We start from the raw sequence: 18,376 nt of genomic DNA on the forward strand, positions 1-18,376 counted from the left end.
AAGAATGAACACCTTTAGACCTACTTGGGTAGCATACAGATCTTTTTACAAGATATTCAAGAGAAATCATTGCTGTCTTTTGCCTCTGTCCAGATCCTCATGCAAGCTCTGATGCACACATGAAGCTCTTCTATGTGCAATTTCCCCTAGTAATCTTTTTGAGGGGAGCAGACCTGTAAGTGTAGAGCTTTCTTGTTGCCCCATTCATCCCAGTGAAGTGCATGAGCTAAAACACATGTGAATTAAGAGTTCTATATGTGCATCAGAGTTGTGGCACATACAGAAAATTGCTGGATCAGAAGGTTTTCTTCAGGAGACCTAAGATTCAGAATATGCTTAACAGCCTGATCACATTCATGGGTTGGTTTTTTTCTTGCGTAAGCCCTATGGAGTTTTTAAAAAATTCTTTGATTATTATTACTATTGCTATTATTATTGCGATTTTGTTACCAAGCACAGGCTAGTATTTTATGACACTAAAATACTATATGTGTCTAAAGGAAGAGTGTCATTGAGTTTAGGGAGATAAATGGACATAGGACTGCAGCCTTAGCCTTATTTCATTCATAAGATATTGCTCTTCAGAGCAGCACGCTGTACTCATTTCAGAGGAATTTCGCTGTCATTAAATAGGCTAGTAAGGTGGGAGCCATGACCTGTGTAGCTTTCTAAACATCGTCAATTAATTTGCCAAGTATTTTGATAACCTTTTAAAGAAAATATGCTGTATTTGTATAGAGAACTTAAATAAGAGGTGTGAGAAAATAATGCTATTATTAAGAACCAGAGTCAGACAATACTTGCTGAAGACTCTCTAGTGCCTTTTTATGGCAGACATGACAGCCAATCCTGATCCAGACTTTGCTCACGCTCTGTAGAAAAGAGAAAGTCTGATCATCACATTTTAAAATGTAATAAACCAGTGGCTTCCAATCAAGCACAACAAGCAGCTTCTGTTAACAAGAAAGAGCATAACAATAGATGCAGAGGTTAGCAACCATTCATCTCTTGTTCAGACTCTACATGTTAATGATGGTGCACTTACAGTCCACACGTACCACAAGTTTGTACATGGAAACATTTGCTTCAACTTACAATTTTGGTTTTTTGCTTTTAAAGCTTCTTCAAAGACAAGCAGAGTCTGGTTGGGGCTGACTGTCATGTACCCAAGGTAGTGGTAACTAGTAGGCACGGCATCCCACAGTTTGCTGTGGATGATGGTAAACTCCAAAAATGGCAGGCCATTCAGAACACAACGTATTTGGGCACTTGCACACACAAAGCATTCACAACTATAGACCTGTCCAATACTGTAAAACCTTAGTCTGTGTTTTACTGACAAACTGGGACAAGAAGCTGATTTTTCAATTCATCTTGGATAGAATCCATTCTATGAGTATCTGTGCTTGACATCTGCTCACCTTCCCACTTAGCCCAATAAATGCCTAATATACTACAGGGAACAGAATCAATGGCCAAATTCCCACTGGTGTTAGAAAATCAGGCTTATGAAATTGTGATGTTTGATTTCTACTCAACCCCAATTTGTTATTCCTCATATTAATTGTTCTTTGAGTGGGTCTAGGGTGTTTTCACTTACATGCCTTTATTAGAATATTTTCTATTCTCAGGATTTTCTCAGTGTGTGGTTTTTTGAGGGGGTTCACAATGATTAAACATATATTCTGAACACGCACCTCACATAGAGGCAAAAGCTTATTAATGGGAGCCTCAGAATGAACACATCATATACACACATGGTTAGTATATGCACCGCTGATTCTTCACGTCTATTGCACCTCATTTCCTTTCATTGTAAAATGAGCATCTCTGTGCAGTTTCCAGAATCAACAGCTGTTAGGACGTTGTGGGTGTCAAAGGCTGGATGCATTTACAAGAGGCAAAACCATAAAGACCTGCAGAAAAGTGATTAATTAAGTTTGGGGATTTTTAAGCAATAGAAGTTTGACAAATGCTCATGAAATAATGATTCCCACAAAATGTATTGTGGCCCTTAAAAAAAACAAACCATCTTGCCTTATCAGTGTTTTATAATGGCATGAAGTCTAATTGAAAATTATTTTCTTCTGTAGTTTGATTCATATAGATTACTACTTTCAGTGAAAACAACACCAAAGCCATCTTGATCCTTAGATTTTGCCTATCAAAGTACAACCATGTGATATAAAAAACAAACTTTGGATTTTATTGCATGCTTTCCTTCAGTAGATTTACTTTGGATTTAAAAAGTTTTAACTTCTTCCCCGGACCCCCTTTTTAATTCTTAATATATACAATGTTGTTGCATGTCTTTTGACTAGATCAGGTTTTACAGTATATGCTAGAGCTACAAATGGTGGAGTTTACCAGCACAGAAGCTCTTGAGCAGACTGTGGGATGTGTGCAGTAATGAGGTGTAACCGGTGTACCTTGCTGCATGAGAGCTCCAACTCCAAACCAGAAACTATTAAGTAAAGTAAAATTGTTTTCCACCACATCTGAGTCAGGGTTGCACGGGTGGGGGTTATACCACTCATAGGGTGTAAACCTGTGGTAGTTAACAGAAACAGTTTGTAAACATCAGATTAAAAAAAAAATACAGACAGCACCAGCAAACCTGCTGAACAATGCACAAAATGCAAAGATTAATGAGGAAAACAAAAGAGAAGAAAATTAAGGCCATATTCATAAATGTACAGCCACAGCATAGAAGTTCCAAGGCAGCTTGGCAATGCAGCAGGCAGGTTTTAGAGCACCAGAGTCAGTCACATGCCTTAACTATAATTGTACTTTGATTCGAATAAGCCCAGCACACTCTTCAAAGAGAAGGAAAACTGCTTCCAAACACATGCTTTCCAGGTGACCCTTGAACTATAGTTTTGAAGACTCTTTGTGATGCAGAGAAGACTGTTGCCTCAGATGTGTTCTTGCCAAATGCACTCGTTTGCTCTCAGCTTTCTCCAGGCAGGCAGTGCAACCGCATGCATGCCTACCCAGAAGTAAGCCTCAATGAGTTCAGTGGGACTTGATCCCAAGTAAGTGAACAGCTTGATTTCTGGAAAAGGAATTGATCCACATAAATGTTCGGATCATTTCCATCCAGTTAACTATTCAGATGTGTATATTTGTGGCGCCACAAATTAGGGTCAATTCACGCTTCATACTGCAGTTGTGAATACCATGATTATGCTGACCACATACATACATTGTGAAGGGGTGAAATATTTCCGAACACTTGAGTACATGGCGTGGATTCATAATTGGACATGGCCCACCACACACACCCCTTTCGTGTTTACAGGTACTCTTCTCATCTTCTCATTATGCAGGAGCTTCACACATATATCCCAGCGGTGCCAGATGCAAGGCTCTTCCTAACTCTTGTACAGTGGTACCTCTGGTTACGTACTTAATTCGTTCCGGAGGTCCGTTCTTAACCTGAAACTGTTCATAACCTGAAGCACCACTTTAGCTAATGGGACCTCCCACTGCTGCTGCGCCACTGCTGCGCAATTTCTGTTCTCATCCTGAAGCAAAGTTCTTAACCCAATGTAATATTTCTGGGTTAGCAGAGTCTGTAACCTGAAGCATATGTACCCCAAGGTACCACTGTATCTATGTTTTGCATTCCTACGCAAAAAAATATATTAAAAAATCTGTTTCTACTTGCTGATCTATGACACGTGTTTCTAGAAATGAAATGGCTAATAAAAGTTGGTTGATATTGTGAAGGAGTTCTTGTGCTCAAGTATTATAGGGGTCAATGGAAGAAATTATAAATTACCCTTTTGCAAATGGATACCCTCAGTTCTTGCAGAAAATGGACACTGTATTCTTTTGTGATCTATACTTCACAAAATTATTTTAAGACTGTCCTAGCCACAGAATCCTGCCTGTTGCTGATTATCACAGCTGTAGGGCATACTTTTATTGTGATGTTTATGAATATGGCTTTAATTGACAATGTCATGCCAGTACATTTTAATTGCTGTTTTAACAATATAATTAAGCTTTGAATTTATGCACTCTTGCAACTAGAGTGCTGTGCTAGGCTTGAAGCAATGAACACTGATAATAATGAAGGCACTAATTGAAACAGTCTTTAGTTTAGGATGCTGTTAGTTAAATAACATCATCATTATTGGTACAATAGATAATTAAAAAAAACTGTAACACAAGATGCAGAATATAGCTTCAAGAAAAAAAATACATGCATTATATAAAGTCCCATTAAAAAACCCAAGTTCTTGTATTTAAAGCACAAGAATAGCAGCATTGAGTCTAATTGAGCATCAGAGCTCTATCTGCCCTCAAGGCAAGAGTTACACCTGCTCATATGACAGTTTTAAATGAGCTGACCTACCTGCTGTCCCTTGCTATCCATTGCCTACTTATTGTTGGCTCCCCCACTGCATGCTTATTATACTCAAAATGACAGCAATGGACAATACTAGCACAGTATGGAGGTCTCTCAAGACCAAACGATTATGGCAGACAACATGCACTGGGGGAAGGAGCTGGGGAAATAGTTAATTCCAACTGAATTCTAAAACCCGGTCTAAATTGGTCTATAATCTGTGTCACCTTCCGCCCACACTATTGTCTAACCCTCTAGATAACCTTAGTATGATTTGCTCCCTTGTAGAAAAGCAGTTTATGTGCTCTGTCTGGAATCTGTGGAACAAAAGATGGATGGATGGACCTAAAACTTGTCCGTCAAATAGAAGTAAATCTGTATGCTGAATTACAGCCATGAAGGACTTCCACTGAGTACAGGAAGCTGGTTTCTTCTTTAAAAATTCTTTTTTAAAAAAATTCTTAAAAAAACAACAACCGCAGGGTTGTATTCAACTAACTCCTACTCAAAGCAGATCCATTGAAATTGATGAACTTAAGTTAGTCATGTCAATTAACTTCCGTGGGTCTTCTCTGAGTAGGACTATCATGAAATATAACCCATAATGCTGAGTAGAAGCAACTTCCTTCAGACCTTGTAGATAAAGATGCACTCCAATTATTATTAATATTATTATTATTCTGTCTTTCTTCCAAGTTGGGATTCAAGGCAAATTATGTTATGTGGCATGCTCTATTGCATTTCCTGTCAACTGCAGGGCTGTCCTACAGGAAGCAGAAGGCAGACCTACAGAACTGACATTGGGTAAACCTCATTGGCTGGATCTTGGTTGCAGGTCAAGTTCACCTCGATTTGGAACTGACATTGATTCAGTTAGATTTACTGAATGCATGTTCCATCAACCATAAGAAAACATTCAACAAAATTGTTTCAGACTGATGTGTCCAGCAAAAAGTACAGTATATTTTGTTGCATCCTTGGTCACTATCACTGCTTCTAGCTTTTTTTTCCTTTTTAAAAGTCATCAATCTGAGGTAGTATTAGCTGTTTTTAAGATGTGAGGAAATCACTGTTATATAGTTATGATAAATGTAAAAATAAATAAAAGACATAAATGCCCTTTAAATATTGAGAGCAACTGGCATTTGAAACCTAATCCAATTCACCTTCCTCTGTTCACCTCAGTGCAAGCCTCAGGCTCTTAACATATTGTGCAGGAGGCTGCTGTGAAAGAAATACATCAAATTGGATTAAATTCTAATTTGGCGGAAGTCAGTGGCTGCGGCTAGGCATAATAGTATGCATACATAACATCCTTTAGCAGCATTAACAATATGTTAAACCACCCACAAGGCTGCAGGACATCACATAACCTCCCCTCCTTTCTTTAGACTTCAAGACCCTCTTGCAGAATTGAATCTACCACTAGATGCCCCATTCTATAAAAAGTGCAGGCATGATGTCTAAAATTTTCCAATTCTGGCACAACCAATAGGCTCCCTAGGAAGAGAACCAATTATCACTCCACATATGTGCATTTATGTCCTATTAATACCGCATTCAGTATTAAAAAGCAAAGCATTTGTGCTAGGGTTGCATAAGCAATATAGCGATGTTTGCAAAAATGCAAGTAAAGTGTGACTGTGTTGCTCAGATACTGGCTTCTTAAAATGGACAACAAGTTAGAATTACTGAACTGCACTCCAAATATATTATGTTAAAATGATTTCTTTAACATAATGAAAACTTCAAGAAATACAGTCACCCAAAGTGGCACATTTCTTGGACTGAGAAAGGCACACAGAAAAATCCCAATATAATTTGCTTCTAAAAGCTTTGTATTATTAGAAACAAATGGCTTTTCCATTTATATTGCACTGCTGTAATAGCTTAGGCATTTCATGTGGAAAGTAGTTCACATCTGGAACACAAAAGATCAAGAAAATCTATGACAACAGATATCACCAATGAATGGCAAAAAGAATCATAGCTTTGGAAGATAAAAAACAATTTGGAAGTATAAGTAGAAAGTTCTGGCATTTTTTTATGAGTTCTGTTATCTTAGCTCCTTAGCCATCCTTTCTCCCAAAGTGAGCATGTGCTGATAATCATAGTATAATATAGCCCAAAGTTATTTTTGTCTAAAATCATAGCTCAGAGTTCTGAAAACACTTCTATGGATTCCATTTCTCTATATAGGGCAGTAGCAGAGAACATAGTGGGGCTGTGCTGCTCATTTACCTCCTTCCAGTTGAGTTGCTGCTGCATACTGACCCAAAGAGGTGGAGGCAGCAGTAAGGTTGGCCTAGAGCAAATGCACAGGCCAGAGCACTGGAATGGCTTCGCTGGTGTGTTTGCACCATGCTGACCATGCCTGCCTGCCTGCCTCCCTTCTCTTCCTCTCCCCCTGGTGTTCTGCAGCGACTCAGCCAGAGAGAGTTCAGGTGAGTGGTTCAACCCCACTGCCCGTTGTTCACTACTGGAGAGGTTGGTGAGGCCACATGCAAAGGGGTAATTGAGATGTTTTTCAAAAAGCAGTTCATATATGTATAGCTAGCTAGTATTTGAAAGACAGCCTTCCATACAGACCCTCTTGGGTGTTAAGATCAGTGATGGGAGATCTGTTCGAAGCTCCATCACCCTCAGAAGGTCAGGGTGATGGCAGTCTGCAAAAGGGAAAACTCTGCGCAGCCCCTAATGTGTGGAATTACCTCCCCATCAAGCTGCTCTGGCACTTTCTTCATATAGCTTTAGTTATTTGCTGAATACATATCTCGTAGCCCTAGCCTTTGACACCTGAAAAAGATGTTTTTAGGTTCTTTTGATTGCAAATTGTTTTAGCTGATTGTAATATTGTGTTTTGGCATTGCTGTAATCCACCTGGAGACCTTGTGGTGATGTGCTGAGAAGAAATCTGATAAATAGCAAGTACAACTTCTCAAAGGTGTTTTTGTGCATGTGCGCGCGTCTGTGAGCATATTATAAAAATGAAGTATATTGAAAATAGAAGAAAATATAATTTTAAATGAAGAAAATTAATTATTCTCAGAAATAAGTTTGCGGAGGGCTTCCAGTCCTGCCTGCCTTAATGAAGGCAGCCCCTATGACAGCGGGGGATCATTGACAAGCGAAAAGGATGACCGAGGGTAAATCATCCTTGGAAATTCCCTGCAGGGACGGGGGAGGGGGAAATGGGCTTCACTTGCAATTTGTTTTGGTACCTGGCTTTTGGTCTGGCATGGAATGTGGGAGGTAGGAAGACGCTGAGTGCAAAAGCACTTTGCCTTGCAAAAACCCTCCTATGCCACCATTATGGGCAGAATAAAGATAATAGTTTGAGTTCCTCACTTGAAGCTTTATAAATTTATATATTATAAAATCCTGAATGGAAATCATTAATTATGTAGCTGTTGTCTTAGGGAATTAATTGTTATTGTTATAATTTGGCTATTATTTGGGGTATATTGGAAAACTGATTTTAAAAATGACAAAAAAAGAAATAGCTTGCAGAGATCCCTGTGTGGTGTTTTTTGATTCTAGTTATCAATTCATGGCCCTCTGACCTGTTGTCTTGTCCATTGAAAATTCTAAAATTTTAAAAGCATTTAACATTTATCTTTAAAGTTTCTCCAAATAACTGGAGAAGCACCTAAACATTTTGTCCTGATATGAAAGGGAAGGAAGCACTAGAGATTCTACCTTTCTTTTCTGTTAGAACTTCTGCATCCTAAAGAGCTCATGCCTGGCAGAAGCTTTTCCTATCATTTCATCTCCATGCTAGGAAAATACTGCTAAGTATCTGCTTCTCAGATAACCGTTGAGGACACAAACACTTTGCTAAAAGAGAAAGCTGGTAATAATAACAAAAAATGCTCATATCTAGCTCATATCATATCTATCTGGTGGAACGCTCTGTCACAAGAGACTAGGGCCCTGCGGGACCTGACATCCTTCCGCAGGGCCTGCAAGACAGAGTTGTTCCACCAGGCCTTTGGTCAGGGCGCAGCCTGACTCCCTCCTCTGGCAACCTGCTTAGAATCTTGCTTAATTAGTTGCCATTAATTTGATTTTAATTGATTTTTATAATGAAATATTTTTAGAATGTGTGAATATCTGATTGTTTGATTGTTGATTGTTGTTAGCCGCCCTGAGCCCGGCTTCGGCTGGGGAGGGCGGGATATAAATAAAATTTATTATTATTATTATTATTACAACTAAGTGGATATGTCAACGTTTGGAGATTGGCATTCATTCAGAGCATCTTGTGTTGACATTGCTGAATCAAGCCCTTACTAAGAGAGGAAGTTGCAGGTTACTTATTTTCACCCATCTTTTTCTTAGAGAATAGAGCTAGTTTCAGTCTTGGCTCATTACACAGAAGACAAAAGAAATCTGTCAACGATGGTCAGATTGTTATTATTCATGTATGAGCTCATGGTCCATGCAGAGTCAAATATATTATTCATGGTACAGTGAGCAGAGTTTGCCAGAGTTTATGACTGTAAACAGTGGCTGCACTTGCAACAGCCTTGTTTAGGATTTGCATGGAAAACCAGACCATTAATTTCACTCTCTGCTTTTCTCTCTGACACACGTACAACTAAGATGAATATAGTTTTTGGATATTTTGCTCTAACTGTTCATTTTAAAGTATGAAACAACCCTAAAAAGTACAGTTTGATAGCAGATCTACTTTGAAAATCACTTTGGTTGAACCAAATTGATTTATTCACAGTACTATGATGTAACCTAGGAGTTTCCAAACTTTTTACTTTGTAAAGAACTTCTCTGCATCAGTATGCCAGCTACAGAATCCCCACATACTGTGGAAGAGTCTGGGAAATGTTCTAAAGAGCACAAACAGTTCAGGTGGCACCTGAAATTGCTGCAAATGTATTGCAAGTGGTCTTCGAAGCAAACCAACACTCTGCTTGTGACAGTGTGCCTCAGCAAGACATTGTTTAGTTATGTGCAGGCTCATGGAGGGGGACAGGCAGCAGCCAGGTACACTTGCCCTGGGCCTTGGAGGACTAAGCTAGTCAGGGAGTCCTGTTCAGTCTGCTGAAGTTATGCTGTCATGCCAAGAACAAGATTCCTGCCCTGGGCCTCAGACAAGCTCTGCACGGGCCCGATGGTGTCCATTCATTATTGATCTTGGGCTGTGCTGCAGGTAGGGACCCCTGCACAACCATAAAGTCTCTTTTCTGATCGTCAGGGGACAACCCTCCACCCCAAGAAAGGCCTGGGATGTGTGTGGGGGAGGGAAGGAAATTGTTCAAAATCAGGGAAGGTAGGTTGTACAAACTTCATCACATTATCCAGGCCGAAGAAGGCTTTGTAGAAGACACAGAGAGTTGAATCAGGAAGTGGGAGGGAAGACCACTGAAAATATCTAATAAAAAATCCAAAGCATCTCATGTTTCCCTCAGTTATAATTTGGAAAGCGCTGGTTAAATGCCTTGCAGAGAAAGACTATAGTACAAAGTAACTCCAGCTGTATATCTAGTTGCCAGCCCCGCCCCAAGTGCATGTGACATGTTGCGTATCCTGGCCATAGTCAAGTCAAGAGACAGTGTGAAGCCCTTCTATTCTCAACTGCACCATCATAAGTAATCTGATGCATAGTGCTAACATCAGTGAGACCGAGATGGGGGTCTTGTTGTCTGGGTAGCCCACAACCTTCATACACACTGCATAGAGGGATGCCAAGAACTGCTAATATAGTAGTGTGTTGACAACATTACCACATTACGGAAATATTTGCACCAAAGGGACATTTTGCAGTTTAGTATGGAGTAGAAAGGTACACCCCCCTGTCGTCGTCCCCATCCCGTCCCCACATATTCTCATTTTGTTCTTGTTAACTCTGGCTATTTTTAGCCAGCGATGCCTTTAAGTGTTCATTAAAAAACATAGTATTGTTTTTTTCTTAATATGGTAATAGTAACCCTTAGGTTACAGGGTGGTGCTGTGGGTTAAACCACAGAGCCTAGGGCTTGCCGATCAGAAGGCCAGAAGTTTGAATCCCCGTGACTGGGTGAGCTCCCATTGCTCGGTCCCTGCTCCTGCCAACCTAGCAGTTTGAAAGCATGCAGTGCAAGTAGATAAATAGGTACCACTCTGGCGGGAAGGTAAATGGCATTTCTGTGTGCTGCTCTGGTTCACCAGAAGTGGCTTAGTCATGCTGGCCACATGACCCAGAAGCTGTACGCCGGCTCCCTCTGCCAGTAAAGGGAGATGAGCGCTGCAATCCCAGAGTTGTCCACGACTGGACCTAACGGTCAGAGGTCCCTTTACCCTTTACCTTTAACCCTTTCTTAATATGCCGATTGACTGTAGAAACCCCATCTGCTCTACAAATTCTTCTGTTTCCTGTTTCTACAATAATAAAGCTCTGGAGTTCACAATATAATGTATAGAATATTGCACAGAATATCATGTGATTATTATTTTGGATACAAGAATAATGTATGTGGTCAGTGTACAATGTATAGAAAAAGAGTTATTAATGTGGCTTAGTGTTAGACATGACCTTTCAACTTACCTTGCAATGACAAAGAGCACACAACTGACTCCAAGGCAAGCTAGGAGGACATACATCCAAATATCAGGAGAAAGAGGGTTTAGAAAGGAGAAAACACCAGGGTTTGTGCCATTGGGCTTCCGATACAAAATACTGATTCCCAGCGTCATGAAGGGCTTGGAAAAGTCAATGACTTTCTCTCTTACGTAGGTAATGGTGAGAGGAGCAACTGCCAGGTCAGCTTTCTGAGGACAAAAATTGGAAAATAATATTGTCATTTAAAAAAAAAACAATAAAAAATAACAATTTATTTCTCCACTTTCCTCAAGGGTACTGACACAAATAAGATTCATTTGCTCATAACTGTAAGCACTGATAAAATTTAAATGAAAAATAACTTTCTCATTGAAGCTCAATGGGGAGGAAATACAGCATCATTCAAACTATGTTAATTTCATAGTAATAATTCAGAATGTGTGGTGCAGTGATGCCTTGAAGAAGCATGAAAGCGGTTACAGCCTTTTTCCATAGGACTTTCAGACTGACACTTTCACAGCAAAACTTTCATGTGGGAAATACAAATGTACCACTGCAGATAATCTTGGCATCATGTGGTTGTGGCTACAATGGGCCCACCCATGCTTCCAAGAGAAATGGTGCACATATTAGACGTCTCCATGTCTATATCATAATAGCTAGACCAGGGGTCTGCAACCTTTAAGACAAAAAGAACCACTTGGACCCGTTTCCGAAGAAAAAAAACCTGGGAGCCGCAAAACTCGTCATTATAAACATAACTTTTTTGTCACTTTTTTATTATTTCTTTGTTTGACCCCTCAGAATTACTCCTCCTCATAGAAATAAACGTTAAATTAACAAGTTACTTTTTTGTGTGTGTGTGTTCTTCACTCCCCTTCAAAACAGTGACCAGCGTACATGCCCCCTTTCAATGCAGTGACCAGCGTACATGCCCCTTACAATGTAGCGGGTGGGCGGGCGGGAAGGTGACATCAGGACGGTGTGTGACTAACGCACACACCGCCCCCATGCGACGTCACAGCCAGTACAGCGCCCGCCACAGTGGGGAGTGTCGGGGCACACAATGCGCCTCCTCTCCTCGCTAGTATCCGCCCCGGAGCCGCGGCAAAGGTGTAAAAGAGCCACATGCGGCTCCGGAGCCGCAGGTTGCAGACCCCTGGGCTAGACTATGCATTGTGCTCACCACATGACAAATGGGCTGACTCTGCTTGTTAAGAACTTTGAAGACTCCCTGCTGCTAAAGAAAGCTGCTGGGGATTATGCCAAAGTGGCAAGATAAACAGATACAGTGGACCAATCAATGTATGGAGAAAAAGTAGTCATAAGTTTTCACTTCCTTGTGATCTATCCAGCTTTCTTTGGCTGTTGACACGGAGCCTTCAAAGTTCTTATAACATGCAGCTAAACTGCTTACCACATGGTGAAGAAAATTTGGCTCTTGTAGGAAAAAACTGTTCTTATACAGAAACTGATAACCATACTCTTTCCTGAGTATATGTATATACAGTATACACTTTCCCATTATAATTCTTAGAATCATAGAATCATAGAGTTGGAAGAGACCACAAGGGCCATCGAGTCCAACCCCCTGCCAAGCAGGAAACACCATCAGAGCACTCCTGACATATGGTTGTCAAGCCTCTGCTTAAAGACCTCCAAAGAAGGAGACTCCACCACACTCCTTGGCAGCAAATTCCACTGTCGAACAGCTCTTACTGTCAGCTCTTACTGAACAGCTCTTCTTGCATCTCAAATGGTTATTCTATCTATTATTATTATTTTTAAAAAGGCTGAGTGGCCTGCTAGTTTAAATATATGTATCCAGCTATTGCTGGTTGACAAGCATGAAGAAGTTGATTCCATCTTACGTGATCGATGAGTTCTTTGACCATCCCATTCCATTCTCCTTTGTCATTCTGGGCTCCATATTTCCCATCAGACACTAGTTTCACTTCATAGATGAAGCCTAAAATATTTGATAACTCCTTCAACAAATCCAAGCAGTACCCTTCAAATCTGTCGTTGCCATAAAGGGGTTTGTCAGATTTCTTGTACATGACATACGGATCTTCCTGCATGAAAAGACACAAGGCATGTCTTCTTAAGTATATCTGTGATTGATAAAATACAGGAAAGGCTTAATTGCTTGATAAATTGTACATGGGCTACTTAAGAATAATAAATACGATATAAAGAATGGCACAGTAGCATAAAACTATGGCAGAGCCAAAAGTCTAGTATACATTTTTAGTGAAGAAACTAAAATGTTTCCCAATGATCCCTGAAAAGTTCACATTTGTTTGTTTGTTTGTTTATAGCAATTATTAGCTGCTCCTCACCTTCTGTAGCAGATTTATGGGGTGTGCAGGGAGAGGGTAGGATGGGAAAGTTCCCCTGCTAAAGCTTCTTAAGGCTGAAAACACCCACCCCTTTCATGAATGAACAAAAATGTGTAGTGATTAAGTAAGTGGTTAGTAAGGCAACGTGAATTAACCAAAGATAATACACACAGTGTAGCAACAACGCATGCCAAAACTTACCAAAATAGTGGTGACTATGAGCGTTCGGTTCGCCAGCGAATCAGTGATATTGGTAGATCTGTCTTTATTGCTGTCAGTCATATTAAGGCCACTGTTTGAGTTCCAAAGCCCAATCTACATAGAACAAATTAGATAAATGGCTGCCAACCTTCATTAATTGTGTTAAGGAAAGGATAGTTCATATAAAAAAATGCAATTGACAGTTCTGCCCAAGAATATTTTTTTTTTAGGCCATACTGTACTTTACAGCAGTTGAGCAATAAATAAGTTGTATAGGATATTAAAGGAGCAGACCAGCTGCATTTTAAAGTAACGGATCTATAATAAATGATGGATTATGAGTACTGTTAGTAGAGGGAAACACATTGCTCATTAAAAAGCAGGCTGAGATGGCCTAGTCACAAGAGTGTTACATTAGTTATGTATAAAAATATTAAAAATATATAGTTTTGTTTAAGCAAACCAGCCTGCATTGTGGAACACCTAGATTTCTGTTCTAAATGTCTAGTTCATAGTTGTTGTTTTTGTAAAGGTGAAGTGGAAACGTAAGAAAACATTTCCTTTCTAATCCATCAGTTTATAGAATATGCTGAAATAGGCTGCTATATTCACTGGCCCTTCTCTTCTGTTGAAACCTGCTGAAGGTACAGATTTATTTTAGTTACTTTGTGACTATTGTATATGACAGAACCAATAAAATGACCCACTGATCAGTGATAGCTCAGAAAATTAAAACAAAAGAGGCAGGGAAATCTGGCCTTGGCCTTTTTTCCAAACCCAAGAGCATTTTGTAACAAGACGACTTTTAGGTGCTTTAGGCTTATGTATTCAGGAGGCAGATTTCTTATTTCAGTGGAATTTGAAATCCCATCTAGTGGCATGCATGTAAACTGCAAAGCAAACAATAACATACTTGTAAAATCAACTGTGCATGAATTCAATTTTTCACCCCCTTAGGCTTTAATGGAATTGCAGGGGAAGAAAAATAGCTATCAATGACCAGTGTGAAACAACCAAGAATAGGGCCAAAGCAGATGTGTTGATTGCACAAATCCACATGTTTGTGGATTTGGGGGGGGATGGGACTGCAGGTCAGAGAGAATAAGTTTAATCCTTCTCCTCCACTATCTACATCATTGGTGCTAAGACTTCCCTGTCAATGCAAATAGCTCACATAGTCTCAAAGGATGCTTTGATCCCCTGTACCTGTCATCTGCATTACAAAAAAATGGACATATTAAATGTATACCTGCAACTGGCATTTACTTGAATGGAGAGGGTTTTTCTGCTTCTAAGGTGAAACTGTGAAGCACCCTTGTTATTTTTGCTAATAGATGCTGCATGTTTTTAAAGTAATCTTGTTATACTGTACGTATAATATTGACATGTGGTTTTGTTGTTATTTTTGTTTTGCTGTGTTTTTGTGAAATTGTTTTTGTAGCGTTTGTTTGAAATGCATCCCTATTTCTTTATTGTAAGCCGCTTTGAGCATGAGTTATTTGTGGAAAAGCAGCATAGAAATAAAATAAATGAATGAATGAAAGAATGAAAGAAAGTGAAATACACCAGCTAGGTAGCATTTATATTAGTACATACTTAATACATATCTGGATTTCTTGATGCTTCATCCAGTGAAATTTGGACAGATTGCTTTCTAAGACCACTTGATAATATTGTATACCAAGACTGCCAGATAAGATGCTATCTGTCTGAATCTGTGTCTTGCTGATCTTATATATACCATTGGTCACCATTAGAACTTCTACAATGACCATTATTTTAGTGGTCTCACCAGTAAAACCACATTTGGGGCATCTGTGACTAGTATCAGGGTCTAAAAGTTTAGATCTTCAGATCCAGCCCAATGAATGCTTCACACTCACACAACTCAAATAGCAGCAGAAACACACAAGCTCTACTAGTGATCTATCAGATTCTGTCAATCTCCTTCCAGATTTCAGTCCTGATCCATCAGATCAGTTTCCATCCTGCCAATGATCTGTCAGTGATCTATTATGCTTTTCTCATGACCCAGTAGATTTAATTCAGCGTGGATGGGCAGTATTTTTGAAATCAGAAATTGGCAAGACGCCATTATCTGTCAGTTGTCACTATTGACTTTGGCAAGATAATTTCAAATTAGGGCCTCTCTGAATTTAAGATCCATCAGCGTCTTTGGGTTGATTCTTCAGTGATGTTTAGTGGAATGTGTGAACTGCCTCTCTGAAACGTATTGTACTTGAGGTAATAAGTACAATACTTAATTGTTATTTGAGCTGTTATAGATATTTCAGGTATGCAAGGCATTATAGGAAAGTGCTATACTATAGATGAAATAATAAAAAAATCAGGCCTTCAGTGGGTGAAAACCTGCAGGCTATCCTTAGCTTTCTTAGGAAATTACTTTGGTTTTTACTGCCTCAGCCTGCTGATACCTCATTCCTGCTTTAATTTTCATGATTAAAGCTATATTCTTTGAAGCATTGTGCTCAAAAATAATGGCCATTTTTGGGTTGTTTGTTTGTTTCAGTATTCTGGGGCTGATCTAATCCTGTTCTTTGCTTCTGTTTGTTTGGAATAGCACTGCTATATTTTTATTTTCTCACTATAAGCTTTTTTTCATTCACTTTCAGAGGGAATCAATTCAGTGGTATTGATTCTAAAATAAATGAAATACTTGTATAATAATGTAGGTTTGCCGGGAGTGAGGGAAGATACACTATTCATAGATTCAGATTTTTTTCTTTGCAGTCTTTGCAATAAAGTCATAACTGTAAGGAACTACTGTGTATTAAGTCAGACCAATGAGCCATGTTGTCCGATGCTGTCTATCACTCTGCAGCAATTCTCAAATCTCGGGCAAAGCTTTTTCCCAGCCCTGCAACCTGATAGGTTGTGGCTGAAGATAGCAGAGGTTGAACTACAGGTTATACATGTAAAATGTGTGTGCTATCACAAACCACTGTCCTGTAGGTTTCCTGATGTACTTACACTGAGTGTGGAATTGTTGACAATGGGAAATTGTAACACATTCATACCAAAAAATAATTAAAAATGGAACAATACAGTCACAAAACTTACAGAATACAATATATACACTGTACATTAGCATCAAAGGATTGAGAGTGTAGGCCAACCTTACAGTTATGGGAAAGGTCAGGAGGGCATTGAAGGAACGAGACCAAAGTACCACAGCACTAGGGTGAATTCAGGAGATTTATTGCAGTTTAGTGACAAGTTTAAAGCATAAAATATGACAAATAGTGTCCAGTGCATTTTTTTAATTCATTAGAATTTGGATTAAATTAATTCAGCATAATAACTTGAACTACCAACAATGAAAAGAGGGGGTGAAAGCCCACATAGATTTGTTACAATATGTCAGTTCATGACACATTAGTTGATGAGAAAAATTGGTTTTTAAAAAATCTTTGACTAGTTTACTGCTTATTAAAATATGTTTAATAATTAGGCATTTTATTAGGTTATAATGAGATTGATGAGAAGCTGTAACTAATAATACTGTGCCTGGAGTTTAGATAGATAGAGAGATAGATAGATAGATATAAATTATTGTTGCAAGATATATAACCATTATCCTAGGTTTAATTGTGGCATTTACATGGAAGTAAGCTTTCTCAAAATAAATTGAAAGTACTTCTATATCATATGTTTTGGACTAGGGCGTAACATCTAGATAGTGTTTAAAACTTGGTCCTAGTTTTGTACATTTTGCCATCAGATACAAATGGAAAGGTAATCAGCATTTCAGACTCCCATAATCTGATCTCACTATTCAGTAGAAAAAGACTATTATTGTAAAGAAATTCTTAAAACAGGCTTCCTCAACCTTGGCCCTCCAGATGTTTTATTTTTCCAGTATCACTGCAAAATATTAAGGCTGCAATCCAGCTGCCTTGTTACTCGTGTATAAATCCCACAGGGTCTTGAAATGAGCATTGCTAAATGCAGGATTGCACCCTAAAGTGAAAGCTGTTACATATAATACTGACTCCTCAGCGGATTGTGGCCAAAACTCACTGTGACTTCAGCACTCTACAACTGGATCGAGAAAATGTAGTGGTTAATCAAAAATCTATACTACATAGCATAGTTTATTCTAAGACCGACTTTTATTGTCTCTAAACTGCAATTGGAGACCATTTGTCAAAACCCTAAGGAAGAGTTTTTTTCAGACTCAACCTGTAGGTTTCTTACATCATCTGTCTATATACAAACCTTCTTCCATACTTTATATAAATTATTAGTAGCTTCACCAGCAGCCTTAATTTAGAAAAGAACAGAAAGGGACACAAAACAGTTCTTCAGTCAAAATATAAAGCAAATCTGTATGTATGTTTTACATAGTCTTAGCATTTTCATTTCAATCTTATCATAGCATGTACACTTACAGAACCACTTACTGTAGGATTGAGACATTGTTGTGTTTAGTAATTGGTAGTACTGACCTTTCATTTAACTAAATTAGAAAATTTACTCATGTTAGAATGAATTCAGTGCCTCATCTCTTCTCTCTACAGCCCCCCTGAATAAATAAATAAATAAATAAATCTAAGGCATATTTTGCTTGTGGATAACAGTGTGAATTTCCCACACTGAGTCCCAGCATCTCCCCCCGCCCCGTCCAAAAACAGACCAGTTCCATATTATATAAAGAGGCTTGTTAATCCATAATTTAGTCAGTAGTAGATCAGTTTGAATGGGGGTCACACAACACATAGATTTAATAGCTTTGCAGCTGCTTTTGTAAAGTAGTTTGGAGTAGTTTTACATTGCTCTTCTAGTGAAAAAAAAACCCACCGGCTTCTCAAGCCATGTTATTAAGAAAGGCAGGCTATTTATGTTTCATCTTGTGTAACAAATAGAGGGTTTAGATAGCTCTATTGTTTATAGGCT

General features: G+C 38.9%; 1 protein-coding gene and 1 long non-coding RNA gene across 30 annotated transcripts in view; one reads left to right on the forward strand and one right to left on the reverse strand.

Moving 5' to 3' along the window:
* Window positions 1-18,376, forward strand: part of LOC309340497 — a 120,227-nt gene that overhangs the window by 34,096 nt on the left and 67,755 nt on the right. Inside the window, exon 3 of one of the 25 annotated variants that reach the window (XR_014156025.1) lies at window positions 14,036-14,103. The exons of the other annotated variants lie outside the window; for them this stretch is intronic. This is a non-coding gene — a long non-coding RNA (uncharacterized lncRNA). The remainder of the gene's footprint in view (window positions 1-14,035; window positions 14,104-18,376) is intronic. 25 annotated transcript variants of the gene reach the window in all.
* The window catches only part of GRIK1 (glutamate ionotropic receptor kainate type subunit 1), a 150,311-nt gene that overhangs the window by 18,301 nt on the left and 113,634 nt on the right, over window positions 1-18,376 (reverse strand). For 3 of the 5 annotated variants that reach the window (XM_081859276.1, XM_081859275.1, XM_081859277.1), the window contains exons 9-12: window positions 13,460-13,573; window positions 12,788-12,991; window positions 10,902-11,125; window positions 2,430-2,548 (exon numbers count right to left, since the gene is read on the reverse strand). In XM_081859276.1, coding sequence (XP_081715402.1) covers window positions 2,430-2,548; window positions 10,902-11,125; window positions 12,788-12,991; window positions 13,460-13,573 — 661 coding nt within the window. Of the gene's footprint in view, window positions 1-2,429; window positions 2,549-10,901; window positions 11,126-12,787; window positions 12,992-13,459; window positions 13,574-17,698; window positions 17,744-18,376 lie in introns of all 5 variants that reach the window. The other 2 variants (XM_081859273.1, XM_081859274.1) reach the window with 1 other exon arrangement.

The sequence above is a fragment of the Podarcis erhardii genome (assembly GCF_964252035.2).
Source record: "Podarcis erhardii genome assembly, chromosome: 4".
Lineage (NCBI taxonomy): Eukaryota > Metazoa > Chordata > Lepidosauria > Squamata > Lacertidae > Podarcis > Podarcis erhardii.